This window comes from Anabas testudineus, chromosome 18 (assembly GCF_900324465.2).
Source record: "Anabas testudineus chromosome 18, fAnaTes1.2, whole genome shotgun sequence".
NCBI lineage: Eukaryota > Metazoa > Chordata > Actinopteri > Anabantiformes > Anabantidae > Anabas > Anabas testudineus.
This window is the reverse complement of record NC_046627.1, coordinates 10,302,615-10,330,003: the sequence shown is the minus strand read 5'-3', so window position 1 is coordinate 10,330,003 and position 27,389 is coordinate 10,302,615. Positions and strand designations below refer to the sequence as shown.

General features: G+C 37.3%; 3 protein-coding genes across 4 annotated transcripts; 2 read left to right on the top strand and 1 right to left on the bottom strand.

Moving 5' to 3' along the window:
• The first annotated feature begins 3,355 nt into the window (after positions 1-3,355).
• On the top strand, positions 3,356-5,628 carry LOC113168306 (low affinity immunoglobulin gamma Fc region receptor II-like). Its single transcript, XM_026369326.1, has 6 exons — positions 3,356-3,386; positions 3,946-4,008; positions 4,129-4,371; positions 4,605-4,853; positions 5,429-5,500; positions 5,594-5,628. Exons 1-6 carry the CDS (start codon positions 3,356-3,358, stop codon positions 5,626-5,628), a joined length of 693 nt encoding a protein of 230 aa, XP_026225111.1.
• Positions 5,629-9,383: 3,755 nt separating this feature from the next.
• On the top strand, positions 9,384-10,809 carry LOC113168305 (low affinity immunoglobulin gamma Fc region receptor II-like). The gene is made up of 4 exons (XM_033326520.1): positions 9,384-9,414; positions 9,886-9,948; positions 10,142-10,393; positions 10,550-10,809. Exons 1-4 carry the CDS (start codon positions 9,384-9,386, stop codon positions 10,807-10,809), a joined length of 606 nt encoding a protein of 201 aa, XP_033182411.1.
• Positions 10,810-14,401: 3,592 nt separating this feature from the next.
• LOC113168488 lies at positions 14,402-23,058 on the bottom strand. Of its 2 annotated transcripts, XM_033326584.1 has the most exons (10): positions 22,892-23,058; positions 20,891-21,232; positions 20,272-20,382; positions 19,746-20,078; positions 18,970-19,314; positions 18,518-18,856; positions 16,350-16,436; positions 15,507-15,606; positions 14,909-15,272; positions 14,402-14,789 (listed from the first exon to the last, which is right to left on the bottom strand). In XM_033326584.1, exons 1-10 carry the CDS (start codon positions 22,926-22,928, stop codon positions 14,751-14,753), a joined length of 2,097 nt encoding a protein of 698 aa, XP_033182475.1. In that variant the 5' UTR covers positions 22,929-23,058; the 3' UTR covers positions 14,402-14,750. The 2 variants fall into 2 exon arrangements, with proteins under 2 accessions (XP_033182475.1, XP_033182474.1); XM_033326583.1 differs by having other exon boundaries at positions 14,402-15,272.
• Positions 23,059-27,389: the final 4,331 nt, after the last annotated feature.

The window sequence follows — 27,389 nt, the reverse complement described above, 5'->3', positions numbered from 1 at the left end:
ACGTGTTCTGCTGTGGAGTTTTCATATTCACGCCATGCTATTATTAAAGGAATATTTGCCAGCAGATTTTAACATTTGCCATTGAGCTTTAAATTTGTCAATTATATTTTATGTTTGACTACGTACATACTTTCTATGTTCTTCTTGACAAACACATAAAAGACAGTGTTAAAAATGGTGTTGACCTACAGTATGTCAATTGTTTTGTGTAATAATCTTCTCGGAGATAATCTTCACAGAGAGACTTGTCCCTGCTCCGACCACTTCTTTACTACTCTGCTCATCGTAAGAACAGTTTCCACCATAATGTTGATGGGTCTGGTGTTGCTGCTGGTGGGACTGCTACACTGTGGGAAACATGGAGGAACGCAAAACTAAAACAGAAAAATGTACGAAGGACACGTTTGGTGATGATTTATTTACAGTAAAGTAAATCCCATGTATAATGTAATGAAGGCTAATGAATATCTGCTTTAGTAGAAAAGACTGCAATGTGTTTCATTAAATAAATGATAATAAATTGTAAAGTAAAAATAAATTACTTGGTACAAACTGTTTCTGCTTCTTATTTATTATGATGCTGTTTGTTGTCTGTTTGACACAAAGTGAAGATATATTAAAAAACAAACAGTACATGAGGTTGATGTAGACACACAGTTTGTCTTATCTGTGGTTTTATTTAAATACACTCACAAAATGTATGTAGGATTAACAGACAAATACACATTTAATGGTTTCTCAGGGTGCTCTGTATAAACGAGATGTTTGAGGGCGGCTGTGGATCAGGAGGTAGAGCAGTTGTCTACCAATCATGACATTGGTGGTAAGAATCCTGTTTAGACATCAAATATTGTTCTCTGCAGGAATGAAGTTTAGCTTCAGCAAGTTTTTTTTGCACAGATTCAAAAATGAAAAATATAACTCTTTGGCATGTTGTACCAAGTGAAATACACAATTAATTTAAGATGTCCATCAAAAGAATCTAAGGTTGCAGTGAATGATTTTGATAGTGACTTGGATTTAAGCTTGATTTGCAGATTTTGCAATGGTGTTGAAAATCACATTAATTTCTCCCTCTGCTTGTTCAGAGTAGTAAAACCTATGTTAAAAAGATCTAATTTGATGATGCAGCCTTTATTTCATACATTTTTACTACCAGCAGCATAGTGCACTTTTATTTGGACCAACAGTGTCAACATGGTCTCAGCTGTATTTCACCTATGTAAATGTAATACCCAGATTTGACCAGCAGATATCGCAATTTTAACTACTAAAAAAGGTTTAAAAAAACAGTTTCGACAAAACTGCTTCATATTGATTCAGTGGTACAGAACGCTGGAGTTTCTCCACCAAAAGATAATACTGATCATATGTACTTGGTTTCATGACTAAACAAGCTTATTACAAAACAGGAAGATACAGGTCATGATTCTCTACTGTACACGAGTTCTGATATCTTTTTTTTCTTTCATGATCTACTTATTTTGCAATTGTAATAATAGTAACTAATTTTATTATATTGAAAAAGACCAAAGGTGACAGGTTTACTTCCAGTTGAACATTCAGACATCGACTTTGTGCCTTTCACCAGAATATTCAGGAAGTTTGTGTTGAAACTGCATCAGTAGGAGTTTTACTTCAAAATTAACTTAAATTAAGACACACAAGTAGAGTTTCTCTACATCAGTGCCTTGTTAATTTTCACACACACACCTGTCTCAACCTTTTTCTCTGTCACTCACTCTTTACTCAGCTCCTCCCAGTTCCTTTAAGCCCTTTTTCTCTCCATTTTCCTCTGGCTCCGCCCACTCACTCACCCGCTGCACCAGGTTGTTAAGGACACTATATAAACTCTCAGTCACCACAGTTACAATTATGACTCTAGTTTTTTGTTGCTTGTGTCAATGCTCATCTTTCTTTGCTTGTACTCTGCACTTTGAGTTTGCCTATTTTTCAAATCAGTAAGTCATTTTAAAAATTAACAATATAATATAATAACAATATTAATAATTAATAATAATATTTTTTTTCTTTTTTTTAATATAATAAATATAAATGCTTGCCCTGTTAATGTCCAAACATTTTCTTATCTACCTGTCTACCTATCTACTCAGGCCTTGAAGTTATTCATATGTAAGAGAGTCATTGTTTTAAAAATTACTCACCTTTTCTGCGGTAAAATGCTGTAAAATCATTCTGTCCGGGCCTCAAACTTTTCTCTTTGTTTCGGACTGACTCCTAGACCCCCAGGAGACTAACCTATAGCAGCATAACTAACTGATGAATGCTAAGGAAAGGTAAGGCCATGCTGTGACCATGTGTGGGTGGTTGCTGAGGAAGTCATTAATGCAAAGGCAGGTAGATTGTGGAATTTTTTTTTTTTTATTTTGTTTCCTGTCTCCCAGGGATGATCGTCTTAATTACTAACTTAACACCAATGAAAAATTAGCATGGCATAGCAATCCTTCTGTTCCAGATGGGTCAGAGTTGTGTTGATGGCTATGTCTATAGTGTCCTTTGTCGACCTATTATGCCTGTATCCAAACTAATGGGGGTCAAACGTTGGTGGTTTTTGAATAATGTGGCTTCTGACAAATTTCTCAAAATACCTGGAGTGAGAGCCACTTGCCAGCAGTCATTTAAACTGTTGGTGGTCTTTTTTGAGATAGTGATAATGGTTGAGTTTAGGCAGGATGGGAATGTGGCCTGTGTTAAAGACATGTTGAATATTCTAATGAAGACCCCATGATTAGATTTGCACAGTCCTTCAGCACCCTACCTGTGACGTTGTCAGGTCCTGCTGCTTTTGTAAGGTTTACTGTCCTTAGCACTCGCCTCACATCATACTCCCACACCTTAAAGATGTGGCTAGTGTTGGTCGATGGATGTGATGTAGTTGCTTCTGGAGTGGGCAAAAAGGAAGCACAGCATTGCTATCATTGACACTGGGTTTGTAGTTAGTTGTTAGTAGTTAGTAGTGTAGTTGGGTTTGTTTTGGACCCCCACCTATGGTTGGTGTACAGTCAGATGTGTTTGTCCATGGTGACGTTGTCTATGCAGTGCTTGATGTAGGAGATTACAGACGTAACGTAAACCTCCAGACAATTGTGAAAAATTATTTTTTGGTTTAAGCTAAAAGTGAAATGTTTTATTATTTTATAAAATAATAAAACATTCAAATAAAAAATTAAGAAGTATTTTTTCCCACACAGCAACTGGTAAGGTAGCAATGGTATCATAACGTTGTACTGCTATAAATGTATGTGGCCTCTACTCTGGACAGGAAAAGGAAGTCTTTTACTTACACTGTAGTTTACGTCAACTTATTTTAATGCTCACTCAGCAGCAAGACAGTATGGAGGTCACAGTGTTCTACATCAGACTATGTAAGTACTGATTCTCCTACTTCTCTGAATTTAAAGTCAAATGTGAAAAATGTGCATTGTATTAATTAAGTTTCTTATGATTCATGTTAAATATAATAAATATATGATTAGGTCCTTAAAATGAGCAGTATAGCTTAATTAACGTCCTTGTGTCTTTTGTACTCCCTAAACATATCTGCGTGTTACTATGGCACAACACTGCATATACACTCTAGCCTATGTATAATTTAAAATTAACTGTATTTTAATTTCAAACAACTATTGTACTTTGTTGAACATCATGTGACAGCTAAGACCCATTCTATAGTCCTTTTAATTGAGTGATGTATATTATCATTGTTTAATAACATAACTAGAAATAAACATTTCATTCTGAAACATTCAAACAGACTAAATGTTCTTAATGGTGATAATTTAATTAAATTAACCTTTTCAAAACCAATCAGAATGTCTGATAGTGACATTAGCGTCATCTGTAGTATGTATGTTACAATATATAATTCAATATATGAAGATATATTCATATCTTACATAATGCTATGTTCTACTGTCTTTGTAGTGTTTAATTTGTTCTTGGTGCTCACTGCTCAAGGTCAGAACAGTTCCAATGAGCTGAATAAAGGTAAGTTTAGATTAATTTAATACTTTAATGAACTACTCCACTATTTTACTTTACATTTTATTAGAAGTCCAATGAGTAATAAGCCTCTCGTTTATATTTTCTTACTTTTGTCTATCACAGGTAGAGGTTCTCTTCATATCAGTCCAAACAGGCTGCAGTTCTTTGACTACGAGTCCATCTCATTAAGTTGTGTTGGACCAACTGAATGGAGAGTGATGAAAAACCTTTCCTCAAATTCTCTGCACTGGGAAACATCGACAGGATTGATGTACATAAAACCTACCCTTGTATCACACAGTGGAGAATACTTTTGTGAAAATGAAGAAGGAGAGAGAAGCAACACTGTCAACATCACTGTCACTGGTATGTTCAGTCCCTGTTAACTAATAAAATGTTGAAAGTGAAGTTTTAAATAAAAATCTATACTTACATATTATAACAAGTGCAACTATAATATTTGAGTTACAAAACAATGGACCCTAGCGGTTATTTATATATTAAATTTAATTAATGCTTACTGATCACTGTATCACTGCATGATTTTGAATTGGTTTAATTTGTTTATGTATTTAGTTATTTTGGCTTTTGTTGTTCAGCTGGTGATGTAATTTTGGAGAGTCCTGCTCAACCTTTGATGATAGGACAAATACTGACTCTACGATGTAAGAAACGGGGATCATCCTTTAACTTCCCAGCTGATTTTTATAAAAATGACAACTTAATTAAGACTGAATATACAGGCCAGCTGACCATTCACAATATTTCTATGACTGATGGAGGATTCTACAAATGCAGCATCTCAGGACCTCAAGGTGAATCACCAGAGAGCTGGCTTGATGTTACAGGTGAGGCATGTGAGAAATTAAATTAAATTAAATTAAATTAAATCCTCTGGAGGTATTCTAGGGCGAGACACTAAACACCAAGTTGTACTTAAAATTGTGTGTTTATACACCTCATCTGTAACTTAATTTAGATAAATGTGTCTGCTAGATGAATACATTTAATGTATTGTCTTGTTGAATTTGCAAAAAACTAATGGAGAAATGAAGGAATAATAATAATAATAATAATAATAATAATAATAATAATAATAATAATAATAACACCTACACTACTACAAAATATCTTAATTAAAGCAATCTCATTGTAGTTTTTCTGCAATATTGTCAAATAAAATGCAGGGATTATAATGGTTGATTATATCTTAAATATTAAATATTTTTTAAATAGTTTTTAATTGATTAAACAATAATTTATTAGTCATTATTTTATAACTAGAATGATTGCGTACTGTGTACATTTTTAACAACATATATTAACTCTACACATCAAGGGACAACGACTCAAAACAGCCAAGAGACTTTTCCAAATCCCCTCCACCGTGGATCCTTTCAGATCTCTACTGTGTTCCGCTCAGTTGTCTTCACCATTTTGTCTGTGTCTGTGCTGCTGTTGGTGGTTGGACTACTTCGGCGTTGGAAACATAGAGGTACAGGAAATATATTACAAACAGTATTTTAACATTTTTTGTCTAAATATCTAATCTTGCAGTACAGCTCTCAGTTTTTTTGTTGGGTTCCAGAACTTACGACACTTTGCTTGGGTCTAGCTAGCTAACAAAGCCAGCCAATAAAAACAAAGAACAAGTAACATTTTTGTCACTTTACATACAATTACTTTATAAACCCAACTTTTCTCTAACCCTGACCAAAGTGCTCTACTTGCGTAAACCCAATCTGACTCAGTCAATTCTGCTACTCCTCAGTCCTGCACATTTTACTTCATTCTCAAGAACCCCTGAAAGATGCTACATTCTTTCCAAAAATATGCTAATATGATTCTGTTCAGAGATCAGTTGTGCAGGAATTCATTTTTAGGACACAGGTTTAAAAGTTTTCATCCCATCACAGACCTTTGTTTTAACTATACTTATGATGTTTTTCTAATCTTATTTAGCTGTGTAACTTTAACTATACCATAACCATAACCATTTAAATTAGACACCTATTTTGTACACAAATTATTTGACATAATCCTACTATTAACCCAATCAAATTTTCCATACTGGAATATTTCTCTTAATTGGGTTTATGCTAAAGTAAATTTATTAAATACTAATTATCACCAGTCTTTAAGGATAGCAGTATAGTCATAGTAGAGGCACTGGAAGCTACACTGTTATACACTGAGCTATATAAATAGGGTCAACATGTTGATAGTGACCACAGCTAGATTGATTAAAATAGGTGTCATCAACATGCTCATAAGATGTGTATATCAAAGACATGGTTGATACGCTTTGGGTTTAGTGAAGATGTGAGTGTGGAACACTTAAACCACCGTGTTCCATCTACTCTGTCTGTTCACATGTCTGAAGACTTGTTTACCAATATAGAGTTGCTGCAGCCTATAAATATCACCACTGTGGCCAACTACTAATGTCTCAGAATAGTTTTGACTTGATGAATGTCACATCCATCTATGAAATACCGGACAGACAGAATCCACATTCTTTCTATATTTGTGAGGAAAACTCATTGACTTAATGCATTCTCTAGCTTATTACCCTAATTGTAACCATTTACATACCTTGAAAAACCAAATACCTGAATGTAATTCTGACCCCACCCTCTCAACTTTTTTTTTTTTTTTTAATGGCTACTGTTTTATTTTTTCAGGTCACCAACAGTGAAAACATCTGACTGAATGATGAAGGGAATCAAAGTTGCAGACTATGTACAAGATGCAACCATACCATAAATGCACTTCTAAATTAGTCAGCATGTACAATTTTAAAATTCCATCTTTGATTTGTATTATGTTAAAATATATTTCTGTTTTGAATGCAGTCATTGGTCAAACAAAACCTAAGTTTTTACTTCAGGTTCTTTAAGAATAAAAGTATCTAACAAAGGAGTAATTTTTAAATGTTGTATCAAGATTAATAGAAAATGAAATACGTTTGCATCTGTGTACATTTTTGAGTGGTCATCATTGAGCGTCATAGCTAAAGAAAGTGCAGAGTACAAACTATTTAGTTCTCTGCCAAAATTGTCTTTTGTCTTCAGCTGCTATCAGAGACCTTTTTAAATGTTAGTGGTTTATTAAAGGGTAACAGTTAAACCACTTTGTTCCATCTGCTCTTTCTTCTCACACTGTTTATAAAAACAGCTGCTGCAGCATTTTAACTGACTGTTTGTGGTCAGACTCTGAGGTTATAATTTCAAGTTTGACCTGAAGCAGAAACATGTGATGAATTAATATATTACCAGAATCACATGTTTCCATATATTCAATTCAATTTAATTCCATTTTATTTATATATCACCTGATCACAACAGAAATTATCTCAAGACACATTGCAGTGTTTAAGGTTTAAGACTTAGTGTGGGGGGCCATTTGCCGCGACCAGTTGGGGTGAGTGTAAAGAGGAAAGCGAAAAGAACAGCAGGCAACAAAAAAACAAGCAGCAAATAGATTGGCTGATTCAGTAGGGCCAGTAACTGGCTTCTGGAGATAACAGCTCCAAGGCCAAGGATACCTGCAGAAAAGTACAGAGAGGAGGAAACACAACTATAGGAGAGAGAAGGAGGAGCTCAGTTTATCAGTAGAATTCCCCCAGCAGAATAACCTATATCAGCATAACTAAGAGACGATTCAGAGTCACCTGATCCATCTCTAACTATAAGCTAACAGAAATCTCTAACTAGACTGTAAAAAAAATAAATAAATAAGTCTTATTGGAGAGAGGGTGTCTTCCTCCTGAACCTAAACTGGGACCTGGGTCCACAGGAGAGGAGCTTGATAGCTAAACGCTCTGCCTCCAGTTCTACATTTGGAAACAAGAGTGTAGGACTGACAGCCGGAACATTAAACATAGGGACTATCACAATGAAAGGCTAGAGAATTGGTTGCATGATGCAGAGAAGGAAGGTGGACATACTTTGTGTCCAGAAGACCAGATGGAAAGGTAGCAAGGCTAGAAGCTTAGCATCAGGGTTCAAGTTGTTCTATGGAATTCTATCTATTCTAGGAATGTATCAGATAGGGTGTTGACTCTGAAGCTGGATATTGAAGGTACTGTGTGATGATCAATGTTGTCAGTCATTATGCCCCACAGGTATGATGTGAGTTACAATTAAAGAATTTGAAAAATTCTGGAGTGAGTTAAGTGATGTGATGCAGAGCATCCCCAGATGTGAGGGAGTGGCGAATGGTGCAGATTTCAATGGATATGAGACCATGAATGACAGGTTTTGTCTTCAGGACAGGAACAGAGAAGGGCAGACGGTGGTAGACAACTCAAAAGGGGTGAAATGGCTGCAGTGAAACTTTCTTCCAGAAAAAGCAGAGAGGTGACATACAAGAGTGCAGGGAGAAGACTACGTCATGTGCCCACTGCAAAGCATTGGTCGAGGAAAATGTATCCGGACAAGGAAGTGACAAGGATGGTAAGGATCAAGAATGAGAGGGACAGACCATGTCAGATGTTTTGGAGTCAGAGGCCAGATTGAGGTGTTTTGGACATGGTTAGAGGAGAGATTATGGATATAATTGCGATCAGATGTTGAGGTTAGAGCTGCCAGGAGGTCTACATGAAGACCAAAGAGAATATCTATGGATATAGTGAGAGAGGACATGAAGTTAGTTAGTGAAACATATTTTGGCAGCATCATGAAAGATACTCACTGACTACTGGTTTCTGCAACTGAGCCTAATTTTTAATCAAAATCTCCTTTATTGCTGAGAAAACATTGAACAAGACAAAGATGAAAGTTAATTGTGGAAGAAAACATAAACTTAAAGATAAACAAATGAAAGATTTACTGCTCCTATAAATATGTATTTTATATTATCATTGTCCTCTTCCAGAGATTTTAATAGTAGAAATGTAAATTTATATAGAACATTTTTTAACCATTTCTATCATTTTAGGGATTTCAGTTTTGATACATTTGTAAATCTTAGAAAGAAGTCTTTATTTAGTAATAATGTTCTATTATCCCATACATATTGTTTGCACTATATTTTAGTTCCATATATAGAAATGTGTACATGTTGCATGTACAAAAGTTGAAGAGGTGGGTGGTGTTGCTGCCCATGATCTGCTCCAATTTTTCTCTGGTACCACTCATGCAGAGAGTCTGAAACATGACAGAATACACTTGTTGCACGTGTGAACCAATATTGAGATGTGAGGATATATTTTAATCTAAGTGAAATCCATGTACATTTTAGTATATTTCTGTACATTTTAACCACTTGTTATTAGATTTTATTCTCTGTCATTCAAGACACAGGAAGAGGAAGTCCTTCACACACACCATATATTACTTTTACTCAGTCTGACGCTCAGTCAGCAGCAAGAGAGTATGGAGGGCACAATGTTCTACATCAGACTTTGTAAGTACTGATTCTCTTGTTTCTCAGAATTTAAAATCAAATATGAAATGTAATTGTGTTTTTTAATATTAATGTTAAATATATTAGCTGTATGATTAGGTCCTTTCATTGAGCAGTATAGCTTAAAAGATCTCCTCGTGTTTACTGTGTCTACTCCTTACAAATCTAAATGTGTTCATATATGATACAGCACTGTATATACACTGTGACAAATATATAATTAACTTCAAACACATAATGTGCTTTGCAACTGTAATTTGTACTTAGTGGTAATGTGTATTATCAATGCACATCACTTGCCTGTTTATGACTATAACTAGAAACAAACATTCATTTTGTACATTGAATTAACCTTTTAAAAACAAAGTAACACTTGTCATGGTCATCTATGGTATGTATATATCAGCAGTGTAATTCTACATATAAAGATATTTATATCTGACATACAGCTATGTTCTGTTTTCTCTCCAGTGTTGAATTTGTTATTGCTGCTCACTGCTCAAGGTCAGAAAAGACCTGATGTGCAGGAAGCTGGTAGGTTGAGATTCATTTCAGTGTTATAGTCATTCAAATATTTTCTACTCAGCTTTACATTTTTATATTAGACTTTGAAACAAATTGCAAAAAACTTTCACTCTTGACTAAGAACATTTATTTTTTCAGCATGAAAATCAAGTTTGAAACTCTTTTAGGTCTCTTGAACATTTAATTTTTTTTTTTGTCACAGGTAGAGCTTCTCTTCAAATCAATCCAAACAGGCTGCAGTTTTTTGAATATGAATCACTCTCATTAAGTTGTGTTGGCTCCCATGGACCAACTGAATGGAGTGTGATGAAAAGGAATCCCTCAAATTCTCCTCAGTGGGAAACATCGACAGGATTGATGGAAATCAAGGCTGCATTTGTTTTACACAATGGAGAATACTTTTGTGAAAATGAAGAAGGAGAGAAAAGCAGGACTGTCAACATCACTGTCATTGGTATGTTCAGCACCTGTTAATAATAAAATATTGAAAGTGTAGTTTGAAATAAAAATCTATACTTACATACTATGACCAAGTGCAAATGTAGTAATTTTCTGTAACAATATTAAACATTACACCACATAGGTTAATTTTTTGTTTTGGTTTGTTCAGCTGGTGATGTGATCTTGGAGAGTCCTGCTCTGCCTGTGATGGAGGGAGAAAATGTGACTCTAACTTGTAGGAAACTGAGAACATCCTCCAAACTCCCAGCTGATTTCTATAAAAATGGCAACTTCATTAAAACTGAATATACAGGAGAGATGACCATTCACAATATTTCTATGTCTGATGAAGGATTCTACAAATGCAGCATCTCAGGATCTCAAGGTGAATCCCCACAGAGCTGGCTGCCTGTTACAGGTGAGGCATGAGAGAGGAAGAAAATACTAAATTAAAGTAAATCGTCAAAACGTTTTAGGGAGAGACACTAAACCCCAAGCTGTGTCTAAAGGTCCATCTCTCCTTTCATTCAATTTAATTAAACATCTAGCTAGATGACTAAATGGAATTGCAGTATGTTCATTGTGTATGTATTGCCTTAACTGTGGTACGAGAAAAAAGTTTAATACAATAAAACATTTTAATATTAAAATACTATTAAAAATCTAAATTAGAGCCAACCTCATCAAAGTCTTCCTGTGATGTTATAAAATTCCATGTGTTAGAATATTTGTACTACTGTTGTTGTATTGTTTTGTTCCACTGATACATTGAGCTCCTCTCTTCTATCCATTCAGATGCTACCATTGCAGGTCATTAATTTAAATGACTATAGATTAATTAATTATTAGGTCATTTCTTTGTTCGTTCCTCACTCATTATTCTGTAACTTCTCACTTATTATACTTACTTTTTGTGTACTGTGTACATTTTTTAACAGCATATAATAATCCTTCAACTCAAGGGACAACAACTCAAAATGGCCAAGAGACTTCTCCAAATCCTCTCCACCCTGGATCCGTTCAACTCTCCACTGTGTTGTCAGTTGTCTTCACTGTTTTGTCAGTGGTTGTGCTGCTGTTGGCCGTGGGACTACTTCAGCGTTACAAACACAGAGGTACAGAAAATACATTTCTATTAGGACTGTCTAGCTCTAGATTAAGAAATGTAAGCAAATGATTTACATTAATTATCTTAAATAAATCCTATAAAACAATTTTAGTGAAATTATTTCAAAATATGAAAATCCAAATAAATGTTTGAATCAATGTGAATGAATGAATAATTTATTTAGTAAGGTTCAACATCTCTTTCAAAATTTTATTTTGAAATAATATTTTTCCACTATTCATATGCAATTGTGGACACAGCAGTAAAGATCTTATCTAATACTCAGAAGAAATGCAAAACCCTTAGAGAATAATGCTGTTATTATCACTTTCATCTCCTCCATGTTTTCATATCCTACTGAGACAGTGAAAGCATCATTATTTGTGTTCACTCCTAATGTAAATAATATGCCCTGAACACAGGCAGTGCATTTTGTTCACTGAAGTACTCCATCTACAGAGCAGTGTTACATTTTATGTTTCAATATATAATCTTGCAGTACAACATTCAGTTTTATTAATATTTCAATGGTTGGGTTCATGAACTTACTACACTTGGTTGGCTTAAGAAAGCAAAATGTAACTTCACACACAATGTCTGTATTAATCTAACCCTAACCAAACTGCTTTACTTACCTAAACCCAATCTGATGAGTAGATGCCTATTATGCCTGGTGTCATACACATTATTTGCCATAACCCCAGTCTTGAATTGTCCATAAAATATATGATCAATAAAAAAAATCAAGGGTATCAATGTGTTAGTAATGATTTGTGGCACAGTAGTGCAGTTCTCACTGTGGTCTCACATCAAAAAGTTGGATGTTCATGCTCATATTCTCTCTTTTTCCTTTTTCTCTGTATAGTTTCATGCTTTTCTTCTGAAATCCCAACACGACAGTCAGGTCCAATTGAGTATTAAAAAGTTACACATACCATTTAGTGTTTGATATACTTTTAGATGTGTTATGTTGTTATCTTTATACGTCTAGCTACAGCTAGCAAGTAATTTTCTTGTCAATTTCTTAGTATTAATCTCTGAATAATACAGTTTTTTTTTTCATATTTCAGGATGTGGAGAAGAAAATGTAGATGATCCAAACAACGTGATGTATGCTACTGTCACAACAAAGGGGAAGACAAGAGGTATTACCACTCACCATTACTGACAAGTTTGATCATTTATAAAAAGACAAGTAAAAATAAAGAAAGTTCAGTGTGTGTGAACAAAGAAACCACATTTTTTTCTATCTGGTACGTGTTCACACAAATGTTGCTGTTTATAAAAACAGAACAGCAGCAGATTTAAAATAAACGCTACTCTATATACTTTTTTTTACTCTAGTGAGTTTTACTTGACCATCATGCTGACATGATCTTAATAGGCCGCCTCTACAAATAGTCAGAGGCAGAGTGGTTTCACCTCAGTGTCTGTATATAAGAGAAGCGTAAGTGGAGAGGTATTTTAAAGAAGGTGCCAATATCTAATAATAATTTTGAAACCTATATCCATATATCCATATTTGAAATGTGAAATGTACATAGTTTAGTATAAACAGTATTTTTTACTTTAACAGTTTTTCTTCTACTTCTCAGTTTCTGAGGCTCATGTATCAGATCCAAACACGTCAACATATGCTGTTGTCAGACACTGGAACTAAAAGAGGTACTTATTGTTGTTCATTATTGTTGTTTTGTGTTTCTGTGCAGTGGATCATGTAACAAAATCTAAAGCTTTTATGTCTAGAATAGTTTCATTCAGATTTCTTAATTTACATGCATTTTAGTAATTATGATTTTTTCAAATAGGGCCACCTGTAAGACATAACGTTTAAGTTGGGTGTTTTCTGCACAATAATTCATAAATAGCAAGTAATTATAAATACACAATGATTGACTTTACAAAAATCTGTCAATTTAAGTAGTGGCTTCATTTATCAACATGTCAGATGTTCGCATTTCATACACTTTTTATTTATTTCACAACTTTATCTCTATTTGTCCTCTAGGTTGCTATGAATAAAAATACCTCCCTGTTAGAATAATACAGTATCTTCGTTCATATTTCAGGTTCTGGAGAAGAAATTATTACTGGTGAAAAGTCTCCTGGTACAAACCATGTGCTTTGCTCAGATAAATACTGTGATGCTTGAATTAAATTGATTGAATGATGATTTTTGACTTTATAATGGGACTGAATCTTTCTCAATAAACTGTCAGCATGGCCACAATTTTCACTCTTTCTGAATAATTTCTTTACAGACAAGTAGGAATACTTGTCCTGGTTCTGATAAGCTTCTTATCTAAGCTCAGAGACAAATAGTTTTTTCTCTGTGAGCCTCAGAGTGACGGGAGTCCCCCTCCGCTCTCCCATTAGCGCCAATGTTAAATTCGGTTTCAGAATCTGTCCGACAAGCTGAACGGATCTCTCGCTCCTGTGACCACAATTTTCAGTCCTCAAACGTAAAATTCACACTAGTGGTGCATTAAAGTCACGTGGTTAACTTTTTATGACGATAGCTATCGTAGTTTTGCTGAAAAAAGCCTGTTTTTAGGGCTCCAAATCAGTTTTCACAAGTGAAAATCTTGCCAGTGGAAGTTTCCCGCTTCTCCCCTACAGTCTCAGTATCATCTTCATATGTTTAGCTCTGTTAAAACACTTCCTGTTTCTCTTCAGATAATTTCAGCAGCGTTAAAACGTTTCAGCCTTTATCTAAATTACTGTTTAAATAAATTCAGCTATGGTTTATCAACCTTAGCTAATTTATTTCAGCTTTTTTTAACTAAACATTTAACTTTACCTTTAACTGTCTAGACGAATTCACCTTTTTTATTAACTTCAGCAGATCTATTTCAGCTTTTTTTAACTAAACATTCAGCTGTTGTAGCTTCTTCTTCATATGTTTAGCTCTGTTTAAACGGTTCCTGTTTCTCTTCAGCTAATTTCAGCAGCGTTTTCAAACGTTTCATCAACTTTCAGCAGTTTTTCAGGGAATCGATTCAGCATTACAGCATTCACAGTGCATTTTCTACAGGAAATGCTTTATCTAGTTCCATTTAACCTTTAATCTTTTTCGTAGACATCGCCCTCTCTCTTCTTTTACAGTGGTTGTTAATGTTTTGAACTTTGATCTTATCTGGACTTTGAGTCCTGGTAACTGGACTTCATGTTGTATGATGGAATCGTTTCTCTACTCATCAAGTAGCTTCATAAGTCTGAGGACAGTTGTTTCTGACTACAGCTACAGCTGGTTCTGACTACATCACTGGACCAGCTGCTCCACCTCCTGCCTGTATGCAGACTCATCACCATCCCGGATCAGTCATGTCATCTGCATACTTCAGGAGTTTCACAGACGGGTCATTAGTCATTAGTGTACAGGGAGAAGAGCAGTGGAGAGAGGACACACCCCTGTGGTGCGCCGGTGCTGATGGTGCGGGTGCCAGATGTGATGCTGCCCAGCCGCACCTGCTGCCTCCTGTCAGTCAGGAAGCTCTTGATCCACTGACACGTGGGAGCAGGTACAGTAAGCTGGGTCAGTTTATGGTCAAGTATTCCAAGGGTGATCGTGTTAAAGGCTGAACTGAAGTCCACAAAAAGGATCCTGACATACGTGCCAGGGAGGTCCAGGTGCTGCAGGATGTAGTGGAGACCTAGGTTTGCTGCATCATCGACTGAACTGTTTTTCCTGTAGGCGAACTGCAGGGGTTCCAGCAGTGGGTCTGTGATGTCCTTCAGGTGGTTCATCACCAGCTCACTTTTTTGGCAGCGGCACGATGGTGGACTGTGTGAAGCAGTTGGGCAGTTGGTTAAAACGCTGGAACAGAACAATTCTTTCTTTGGGATTTGAAATTTAGCTCTGATTTTACTTGGAACAGTTCCCAGTTCTGTTCAGGTCAGGTTTGGGGCTGATTTACACAGAGTGGCTTTGGAAACTGGCTTTTCATTCACAGTAACACTGTACAAAATGATTATATGATGATTTCACAGATCAATAATCAAAGATTAATCAACACACTGATCAACACACTGATCAACAGAGTGATCAACAGACGGATCAGCCATCAGGGGACTTGGATCCGTGGAGCTACTTCTGGTCCTGCATGTCACTGTTTCATCTATAAAAGAGAAAAAAAACAAAGAGCAGTAAACAGTGAGAAATTAACACAGAGACAAAACCACCACGAGGTGTTTCAGAGGACCGGGAACCTCCTTAAACACCTTCACTTCATTCTGACATAATTTCAGTTACTGTGTAAAAGTCTCATTAATGAATTAGAAAGATCTTTAAATACATTTACCTTTCACCTCTAAACCACCGCTTTAACCACTAAGATCAACGTTAGTCACTGACTGGTGGCGGCTGGTTAGTGTAGAGGTAAGATCACCACCTTCCATGTGGAAGACTGGGGTTCAGCTGTGGTCTACCTCCAATAGGGGGTCCTTAGGTAAGACCTCCTTATTACCCTGACTGATGGATGGGGAATAGCTCCTGAATACGTTTGACTTGTATTTAAACAACAGCTTAATAAAACACGTTCTACTGTGTTTCTACTGTGTTTAGTGTTACTTGAACAAGTTAACATGAACCAGCAGGATGTGATGTCATCATGACCCATAAAGTACAGTAAGAATATTAGAAACACCACATATGAGATTCCTTCTCAGAGAGATTAGATCTGATCTAAGAAAGAAGAAGAAATAAAACTACAAACAGGAAACAGACCAAACGATCAAAGCACCAGAAACAGAGGAACCGAGACAAACTATTGGAGCTGAAAGACTGGATTTAGATGATTCAACATTTAACCACAGATGAGCAGCGGTGAGAAAAAGCTAACGAGGCAGGAAGTGAACATACTTAAAAATCCGATGAGTTGGGAAAAAACACTGTTTCCTTTCTCTGTGTCTTCTTGATACAGGTTTTCCATGGTTTTCTTCCAGTCCTCTGCAGAGATGAGAGAAAATACAAAAGATTCATTCACACTGCTGTTCGAAGGTTTGGGAACTCATATTTATACTACTTATACTACTACTTATACCACACTACTTATACTACTACTTATACTACTACTTATACTACACTACAGTATAGTCCACTACTTATACTACTACGTATACTACACTACTTATACTACACTTCTTATACTACACTAGTTAATAATTTCCTCTGTGTTATTATAAATATGATGACATTTTTACACAACCCCTCAACGTATTTAAAATAATGAAACACACATTAATTGTGGAACATGATCCAATCTTAAATGTTTTCTGTAGCATAAGTAAGTGAACTGGTGTGAGCCCCTTTCACAGCAGTAACCTCAACATTTCCAGTAACTGTTTATTACCACTGCTCATCACTTCGATTTCAGGCTTTTTCTTCCTACTGCTTCAACTCAACATGAACTTCTTGCTTCAGGTCCTTCCACAGGGTTCAGGTCAGGACTTTAGCTCAGCCATACAACGACTTGTGTGTTCACAGTTGTTCTCCTGTTGTTTGACCCTCTTCACTCTGTACACCTCTGGTCTTCAGTACAATTCTAAGAACAATACTAAGTCCAGTCATCGACATCTCAGACAACTCTGTGGTCGTGGGGTGTATCAGTGGTGGGGAGGAGGCAGAGTACAGAGGCTGGTGGACTATTTTGTAAAGTGGTGTGGAAACAATCACAAGACTTTAAATGTAACAAAGACCACAGAGATGGTTGTGGACTTTAGGAGGAACAGAGACTGTTTAGACACTGTCTCCACTTTGGGAGTGGAAGTAGAGGTGAAGGAGGGTACAGATACCTGGGAGTTCACCTGGACGACAGACAGGACTGGAAATACAACACAGAGGCTGGTCACAGGGACAGAGCAGACTGTACTTCTTTAATGTGTGCAACTAGATGTTGAACATCTTTTACAAGGCTGTTGTATCCAGTGCATTTTTCTTTGCTGCTGTCTGCTGGATCAGCTGCATCAGATCCAGGGACAACAACAAACTGAACAAAATGATCAGGAAGGCTGGCTCTGTGCTGGGGACCTCACTGGAGCCCTTGGAGCAGGTTGTTGAGAGGAGGATGCTGAACAAACTGCTGAACATCCTCTGCACAGCTGCTGTTTAAACTTCAGAGCAGCTTAAGTCAGAGACTTCTCCAGCCCCAGTGTGAAAAAGGAAAAGGTCCAGGACGTCATTCCTGCCAACAACCATCAACCTATATTCAGACAGCGGAGAGCTCTGCTACCAACCTATCCAAACCAGCTACTGACTTCTTCACTAATTCATTATACTGGATCATATACATTTCCACATTCCTTGGTATTGATGTGCAAATCACATCATCTCAACATACAACTGCACAGAATTCTCAGTAGTTTCCTGTTTTGTTCTGTAGATTTAACTTTGTGCAGTTTGTTTTCTGTCTAGCTCGGTTAGATGTGTTTAGATTTGTATTTTATTTATGAACTCTTTAGAAGTTCCTTTGAAAGCCAGGTGAATATCAACGGCTCTTCTTAGCTCTTCAGAAATCTGCTCTGTTCCAGTCCCAACACACTTCTACAAACCTGTGTTGTCAGGATCAGACTTTCAATGTGTACATGAACTCAAGTAAGCAGGTTAGACTTGGATTTCTCCAGTGATCTGATTCCTCAACTATAATTTAACATGAAACCTGCTTTACTGATAGTGAAGACCCAGATTGCTTTAGATAAGGCAGACACTCCCGGACTTGCACCTGTTATCATCCCATTGGCCGACACACCTGACCCTGATTTCCCTTTTACATGAATTTCACATACTTTTACTATTTAGACATTTAGGATTGGATTCATTTTTTGCTAATGACTGGGTGTCATCATTGGATCAGAACAGATCTAACTTCTTTGGTTTCAGGTGTTTGAAGAGAGACTGTGACACCGAGGAGGAGAAGACCACACAGTGAAACCTGAGAAATCAACTTTCAAACACACTCCACAACAGCTGGATCTGTTCCCAGACCAACTCATTTGTGATCTGACTGAACATTGTGCTGGATTTGTACTGACCTTGGATGCAGAGTACGACTATTTTCTGCGTCAGTATATTCCCATCTTTGTTCACGTTGCAGATGTAGACACCACCGTCATCAAAGTTTGGGTTACTCAGGATCAGACTCAGGTCTCCAGTTCTCTCCGGGTCGCTTTTCATTGCTGTGCGGCCTTTGTAATTCTCGTCCTGTATGTGATGTTGGTTTTGTCCGTTCTGATACACGTGGACCATCATGGGTTTAGGGTCTGAGCATCTCCACTCCACTGTGACGTCCTCAGCCAGCTGACCTCTGGTCTGGAAGGGCAGCAGGACAGAATCCACTCCTTCTGTCACCTCCACTTTCTCTACCTGACAGGCTGAGGGGACCAGAAACCAGGGGATGAGTTGCAGGGATGGACAGTTGCTGTATGAGGCATACTGAGAGACAACAATGTTAGAATGTGAAGATAGATTATGTCCCAACACTGACCTTTGACACAAAGTGTCATTCTTTTCTGATTCAGGTTTTCTAGGTCTCTGTTGACTTTGCAGACGTAGACACCTCCATCCTCCACCCTTGGGTTCTTCAAGGTCAGACTGACGTCTCCAGTTCTCAGCAGGTCTTCCTTCATCTCCGTGCGGTCTTTGTAAACCATGTCCTGTTTGTCGGTTTTTCTGTTGTGTTGGCCATTCTCATACACATGGACAGTCCTGGGTTGGGGAACTGTGACCTCCCACACCACTGTGACGTCATCAGGTAGACCAGCTGTGGTGATGAAGGGCAGCAGGACAGACTCCACCCCCTCTGTTACCTCCACTGTTGCTACCTGGAAAGCTGAGAAGCCACAAATGAAGGAATGTTTTACCTGTTCAGTGGACATTTGATGAACTGTGTTCTTACAAAGAGAGTTTGTAAAGTTGAGTTTTATCATCTTCCGTAGCATGAAGGTGTCTGAGTTGGAGTCAGACTGAGATCTGCTAATTCAATAATACACGACTGGTTGACTGATGTCACCTAACGTCTTCTGCTGCCTTCATCCAACAAGTTATACATCGAACCTTCTCGCCAGTTCTCCAGAGCAGCTTTGAAGACGTTTAAACTCAGCTGAATGGAACAGTGATCATTTAAACACTGAACAGAATATATGACCGCTCAAATCACGTCCTAAAAACTGTTTCTGTTAGTTCAGACTCTGACTGGTGCACATGAGGACAAACTAGCAGCACATATTTAAATCCTCATTTGTCTTCTACTCACTGACCGACCTTTGACACACAGCGCCACTCTCTTCTCTGTCAGGAGTCTTCCATCCTTGTAGACAGTGCAGATGTAGACCCCTCGGTCATTAATGCAGGGTTTACTCAGGGTCAGACTGAGGTCTCCACTTCCCAGCAGGTCGTCCTTCATCTCTGTGCGGCCTTTAAAAACATTGTCCTGCTTGTGAGGCTTGTTTTGGCCGTTCTCATTCACATGGACTGTCATGGGTTTAGCACCTGAGCGAATCCACTTGACTGTGACATTCCCAGTAAAGCTGGTTTTAAAGGGCAGCAGGACAGACTCCACCCCCTCCGTCACCTCCGTCATGCCGACCTGGAAGGCTGAAAGGAATAGAAATGAAGACGTGATGCCTCTCATCGTCCTCGACCTGGCCAGGTTTACTTTATTCCAATCATGTACTATCTAGTATACTGTTATCTATACAGGATCTCAGGGCTACACAGCACAGGTTTTACTGGACATTCAGGACAGTAGAAGTCCTGATAGTAACTGAGCCTGAACACTGTAACACACCTGCTCTTCTCTTCTTCTTCCTCTTACGTCTAACGTACAGGACGACTCCGACGACAGCCAGGAGAGTCAGGACAGCCAGGACTAGAACCCAGGGCCAGACTGGAGGAGGTTCTGTAGTCAACACAAACAACATCACACATTTGAATGAAATCACCACATACTGTCCTCTTCTACCCCGAGTTCTGTCCTCTTTTACCCTGAGTCTGTCCTCTTCTACCCTGAGTTCTGTCCTCTTCTACCCTGAGTTCTGTCCTCTTCTACCCTGACTTCTGTTCTCTTCTACCCTGAGTTCTCACCCTACTCTTTTTCAGTTTCAGACTTTTGAAAACACGTATGTTACTTTATAAAAACTAGTTTCAGGTAATAACAGGGCTTTTGTTCATAGTTTACTGTCTCTAGCATCTAATATTTTTCTGTCTTGGTGTTTTACTTTTGATCTTATTTGTGGACTCAGACTTTCCTTGGACCTTTTCTAACTCAAACCTGACCAGCTTTGTCTTGGACTGGACAAAGGTAGAAACATGTCACATCACTTTGCTGCCAATCTAATTGGTTTGTGCACATTTACTTCAGTTCATCAAAGCCCTGCAGCCATCTGAAGGCAGCAAGACAGACTGACCTCTGACCAGCAGCTCTACTTCAGTCTGGCTCAGTTGTTTTCCCATCCTACGGACGGTGCAGGTGTAGGTATCACTGTCACTGATGGTGGGTTTTCTCAGAGTCAGGCTGAGGTCTCCAGTCTGCAGAGAATCAGTCCTCATCGATGTTCGGTTCCTGTAATTCTTGTTTTGGTCGAGGAGTTCATCACCACTCTGCTGACGTACATGAACAGTCGGATATTTGAGGTCCTCGCGGCTCCACACCACTGTGGACCTCTCAGAATCAGAGACACTCACTTGGCAAGACAGGAGGACAGATTCATCCCCCTCATACACCTCCACACCCAAAGCATGGTGGGAAACTGAAAGAAAACAGATGGAAAGATGTTCTGTCCTCTGCTTTGACAGTGTGGACTAGACTGAACCCTCGCAGACGTTGGTCGTATGTACTTAGATGTTGTAACAGTCATGTCAAACCTGTGAAGCCTTTATCCTGTCCTATTTTTTGATTATTATATATTTTTTAGACTAGTGAGAATGGCCACTAACACACTGATGACTACTCTGAGGGAGTTACAAGCTTCAGCAACTGAGATAGAAGATACTGTGCATACAACAACTGTTGACTGAATTCTTCACCAGTCAAAGCTTACTGGGAGAGTGGACGGAGAAAGACACTGTTAAAGAAAACTCACGTTAAATCAAGACTTGAGTTCAACAACAGGCCTGTGAAAGACTCCATGGTCCAGTGGAAGAACGGTTTGACGAGACCTAAATTATGCTTTTACTCCATCAGACAAGACGCTATATTTGGAGCACACCAAACACTGCACATCACCACATTCGCACCATCCACACTGTGAAACAAGGTGGAGGCCGCATCATGCTGTGGGGATGAAAATATAGGACAATCCTAGAGGACAATCTCATTCAGTCGGCAAGACGACTACAACTTGAGAGAAGATTTGTTGTCCAGCCAGTTCATAAGACAATGACCCGAAGCATACAGCTAAAGAAATGGTATTAATTTGGCTTGAAGATCTCTGCTTTCACAGCAGCTTCACTTTTCTCTGGTGTCAGAATCTTCTTGAACTCTTGATGTTTTGTCTTGTCTTAGTTTAAATTCTTTAAATACAGCCACATTAACTCCACAAATCAGACACATGGGTTTACTGGTGTATATATCTCATCCTCCCATCGGTTTGAAAAGCTCAGTTTTCAGGATCAACTTTTTTTCTCCATTGTACAGGGTAACCTTTGACCTTACATTAGTGTTTCCCAGGTAACCTATGGTTTGGCAGCTGTTGCACTGCGTTATGGGATCTATTGTTTGTGTGTTATCAGCCCTTCATATAGCCGGACCGGTAATAATTATAATAATAGATCAATATAAAATGATCCCAGTGGCCGGATATAATTGTATTACGGGTCAGATTTGGGCCGCGGGCCTTGAGTTTGACACATTTCCAATAGAGAATTTGTGGATGGACTAAATGACTGTTCACACCTGATCCTCACACAATCTGACAGAGTTTGAGCAGTTTTACAAAGAAGAATGACATAAAATTCCAGTGTCCAGATGTACAAGTCTAATTAAGACCTCTCCACACAGACTTCATGCTGTGATTGCAGCCAAAGGTTCATCTACTAAATATTGACCTTAAGGGGTAAATATTAATGTAAACACCTTATGTATCTATATTTAATTGACATTACTTTGTAGAAACCTGTTTTCACTTTGACATTAATGAGGTGTTATTTTGAATTATTTCTGTCAAAGTCTGATCAAACTTTTAACAACCAAACATCCAAGGCGGCGCTGTAACGTAGAATAGCTTGAGTCAGGGTACAGGTACAGTAGAGCAGCAGAACTGTGTCTCTGAACGTGGGGCCCAGCAGATTTAGAACAATCTGATCCTGACTATGGAGTTGAAACAAAGACCACTGGGCTTTAAACACAGTTTGACTATTCGTATTTGTGTGTTTAATGAGTGTGACTGCAGAGAGGAAGATGATCTTACCATACAGAAGAATCACAAACACCACAACCATCTTCATCTTCCTGTGAAATCAAAGCATCCTCAAAGTCTCCTTCTGTGATGCGACCTGAAGAAACTCTGGATCCTGAACTAAAAAATCACATAAACCTCTGTTCCTTCTGTCAAATGACTCTAAACCACAGACATTCTTTTGGTTTCACTTTTGCGCATTCCTGTAAAAGTGAACTTCACAATAAAAGCCTGGCAGTATTTTCATCTTAAACAGCTCAGTTTGTTACAAATGGTCTGAACAAAGTTATTTAATTACTCTTATATAACTCATAAGTTAACAAGCCATGATCTTTGTTTCTTCATGACAAAGAGCCGTGAACAACTTTCTTTATTCACTAGAAACAAATAGTTTCTCTTCTCTACATCTGTAATTTATTTTGAAGAACATTATTAGTTAACATTAGTGAACAGTACAGGGATTGAATACTTACAGTGAACCTATTTAACTGAGGCAGGTTTGAATACTGAGTGGATTTCAAACAAAGGTTTTTAAGTGGATTTGTCAAATTTGGATAAAACTGCATTCCCTGTTTTTATAAAAATAGTTCATAAATCAGACACTTTCTAATAATAATATAATATCATCATTTTGGAATTTACCATTGAACTGTAGAGCAGGTTAAAACTAAAGTTCTCAGAAGAGAAAACATTTCCTGTTGTTTCAACCTGAGCACAGAGATCTGTGGGGAAAACATTAATTTTTCCAAAGTTGTGACTAAAACATTCTTCACAACACAAAAAAATTGAATTAAGACATCGACTATTCAGTTTTGCTTATCCATAAAGTAAATACCAGATATCTTTAATTACATTATGACTAGTCTCAAATCCAATGAAGATATCTTAATATAATATACATATATATTAAATGATAATATATAATATCTTAGAGATATCTTAACTATCTTATTACCTTTCTGATTCTTTTCCTATTTATACTGTAGATTCACTAAACACACTGCAGTCTATTTAAACCTTCAGCTCATTGTGTTTCTGTACTGATTAACCTGATGATGAAATTCTAATTCTGAAAAAATCAAGAAACATTGTGAAATGTGAAAGTTTCAAGTCTCTGAGTTAAACCAATAAATTTACAAATATTAAAATATATCCAACAATTTGACAGTAAATAAATTCTCTGAATATTTGTTGTTTGATTTTCTTTCTACATGTGAAACGAACGATCATCTTATAATTTGACGTGTTCAATTTAGGAATAATTCCTAACAGTGTTAAGAATATAGAAGTACTACTAGACCAAGTACAAGAAAAGTATTGTTTTCATTGTAATGTAACAGCAAGTATGATCATACAGTAATATATTGGGCTATATTTAATAGTAGTGCCTGTACTTCACACAAGTAGAACACAGTACTTATACTAGTATTAGACAAAGTAACGACCTACTTCAACAGGTGTATTTAGAGGTGATGAGATTAGAAGATAAAGAATAAACTGTGTTAGTAGATTCAATTAAATCCAATTCAGTTTTATTTGTATAGCGCCAATTTACAACAGAAGTTTTCTCAAGGCACTTTACAGTGTAAGGTTTAAGACCTTACAGAAAATATTTATACAAAACATTATAGAGACAATCCCATTTGAGCAAGCTTTAGGCAACAGTGGAGAGGAAAAACTCCCTTTAGAGGAAGAAACCTCCAGCAGAACCAGACTCATAGTGGGCGGCCATCTGCCTGGACCGGTTGGGGTGAGTGGAAAGAGAAGAGAGAAAAGAACAGCAGGCAATAAAGACAACAAGAAGCAGCAAGAACATTGGGCAGGTCAACTGGATTCTGGACATGTACAGCTCCAGGCCGAGGATACCTGCAGAAAAGTACAGAGAGAGAGAGACAGAGAGGAGGAAACACAACTAAAAGAGAGAGAAGACACAAAGTTAATGACATGCAATGGTGGCATTTGCATTGATACAGGAGAAAATAGAGAGAGGAGAGGAGCTCAGTTTGTCAGTAGAGGTCCCCCAGCAGACTAAGCTATATCAGCAGAACTAAGAGATGGTTCAGAGTCACCTGATCCAGTAGGAGAAATATGATCTCTCTTGCTAATTCCAGTCAGAACTCTGGTTGCAGCATTTTGGATTAACTGGAGGCTTTTTAAGGAGTTATTGGGAAAAGCTATTAATAAGGAATTACAATAGTCCAGTCTGGAAGTAACAAATGCATGGACTAGTTTTTCAGCATCACTTTGGGACAGGATGCTCCTAATTTTAACTTTAATGTTTCTCAGGTGGAAAAAGGCAGTTCTAGAGATTTCTTTGATGTATGAAGTGAAGGAGATATCCTGATCAAAGATAACTCCGAGATTTCTTACAGTATTACTTGAGGCCAATGCCAAGTCATCAAGGGTGAAAACGTGATTAGACATAGTGTCTCTGAGATTTTTGGGCCCAAACAGTATAACCTCTGTCTTGTCTGGATTTAGGAGAAGGAAATTGGAGGACATCCAAGTCTTTATGTCTTTTAAACATTCTTGAAGTTTGACTAATTGATTAGTTTCTCCTGGTTTTATAGATAAGTATAGCTGGGTATCATCTGCATAACGAGGGAAATTTATAGAGTGTTTCCTAATAATATTGCCTAAAGGGGACTTTATATAAAGCAAAAAGAATCGGTCCAAGCACAGATCCCTGTGGAACTCCATAGCTGACTTTGCTGTGCATGGAAGACTCATCATTAACATGTACAAACTGAAATCTATCCGATAGATACGATTTAAACCACTCTAGTGCTGTTCCTTTGATCCCAATGACATGTTCCAGTCTGTGTAATAAAATGTTGTGATCTATAGTGTCGAATGCAGCACTAAGATCTAACATGACGAGTATAGAGAGTAGTTCATTATCTGATGCTAATAGAAGATCATAAGTAACCTTTACCAGTGCTGTTTCTGTACTATGATGTACTCTAAATCCTGACTGGAAATCTTCATACAAGTTATTGCTGCACAGGTGGTCACATAATTGCTTAGACACTACCTTTTCAAGAATTTTAGAGATAAAGAGCATATTAATTTATTAAATGCCAGGAACAAAAGCGACACTGTTTGATTTGTCTTTACTTGATGCATTTCTCTATTATCTGCAGTGATACTTGATGTTTGGTGTTTTCTGTGAAAGGTATGTGCCTAAAAATGAAAGCATAGAATAGTCTTGTAAAACTACAGCCAACATGCAGGTTGTGCACACAGCTAGCTTGATTAAAATAGGTATCAGTTGTGTGACGTGCTTATAAGATGTACATACCAAAGATGTGGCTGATACACCTCAAGGCGTGAGTGTGGAACTCTTAAACCACCTTATTACATCTGTTCAGTCTGTTCACATGTCTGAAGACATGCAGCAAGCAGAGTTGCTGCAGGCTTTAAATATAACCAGTCTGACCAACTATTGATGTCAAAGAAAGTACAGGTTAGTTTTGACTTGATGAATGTCACGTTTCATCTATGAAATACCAGACAGACAGAATCGAAGTATAAATACACGCACACAAACTTTTCTTTCTATATAATGCATTCTCTAGCTTATTACCTTAATTGTAACCATTTACACACCTTGACAACCAAAAACCTGAATGTAATTCTGACCCGACCCTCTCAACAAAAAAACAGGATGTACTTTTTTTTCTTTTTAATAGCTACTGTTTTATTTATTCAGGTCACCAACAGTGAACACATCTGACTGAATGATGAAGGAAATCACTGCTACAGACTATTTACAAGATGAACCATACATTGAATTTCTAAATCAGTCTTTCATTTGTATTGTGCTTGAATTATGTTTTGTTTTTAATACAGTCATTGGTCAAACAAAACCTAAGTTTGTACTTTAAGTCATTGAAGAATAAAAGTAACAAAGAAGTAATTTTTAAATGTTGTAATAAAAAATTGAAATACTTTTGCATCTTTTTACATTTTTGAGTGGTCATCGCTGAGCGTCATATCTGAAGAAAGTACAGAGTAGAAACTATTTAGCTCTTTGTCATATAAGATAACTAAATTGTATTTTGTCTTCAGCTGCCGTCAGAGACTATTTTTAAAATGTTAGTGGTTTATTAAAGGCTAACAGTTAAACCACTTTCTTCCATCTGCACTTTCTTCTCACATTGTTTACAAAAAACAGAAAAAGGGCTGAAATTTCCAGAAAGCAGATTGTGAAGTGAACAAAAGAAGAGTGTTCACAGGCAGGAAGTGGTGTTTGAGTTCCAAACTAAGAGTCTCTCAACAGGAAGTCAGGAGCAGAATCATGACAATGTAGGAGATTTGCAATGGACCCTTGTTGCAGTTTCTTGCCTCCACTGTCTGAGATTCCTCCTCCTGTACTCACATTTTGACTCAGCAGATTCACAAAGCTTGCAGTCAGAATTGAGTGATTGTTAATTTTTTTACAGAGATGATCTTATATAACTACTCAGCCTTGTCTGTTTTTCTATTTGCACTCTGCATCTGCTTCCTC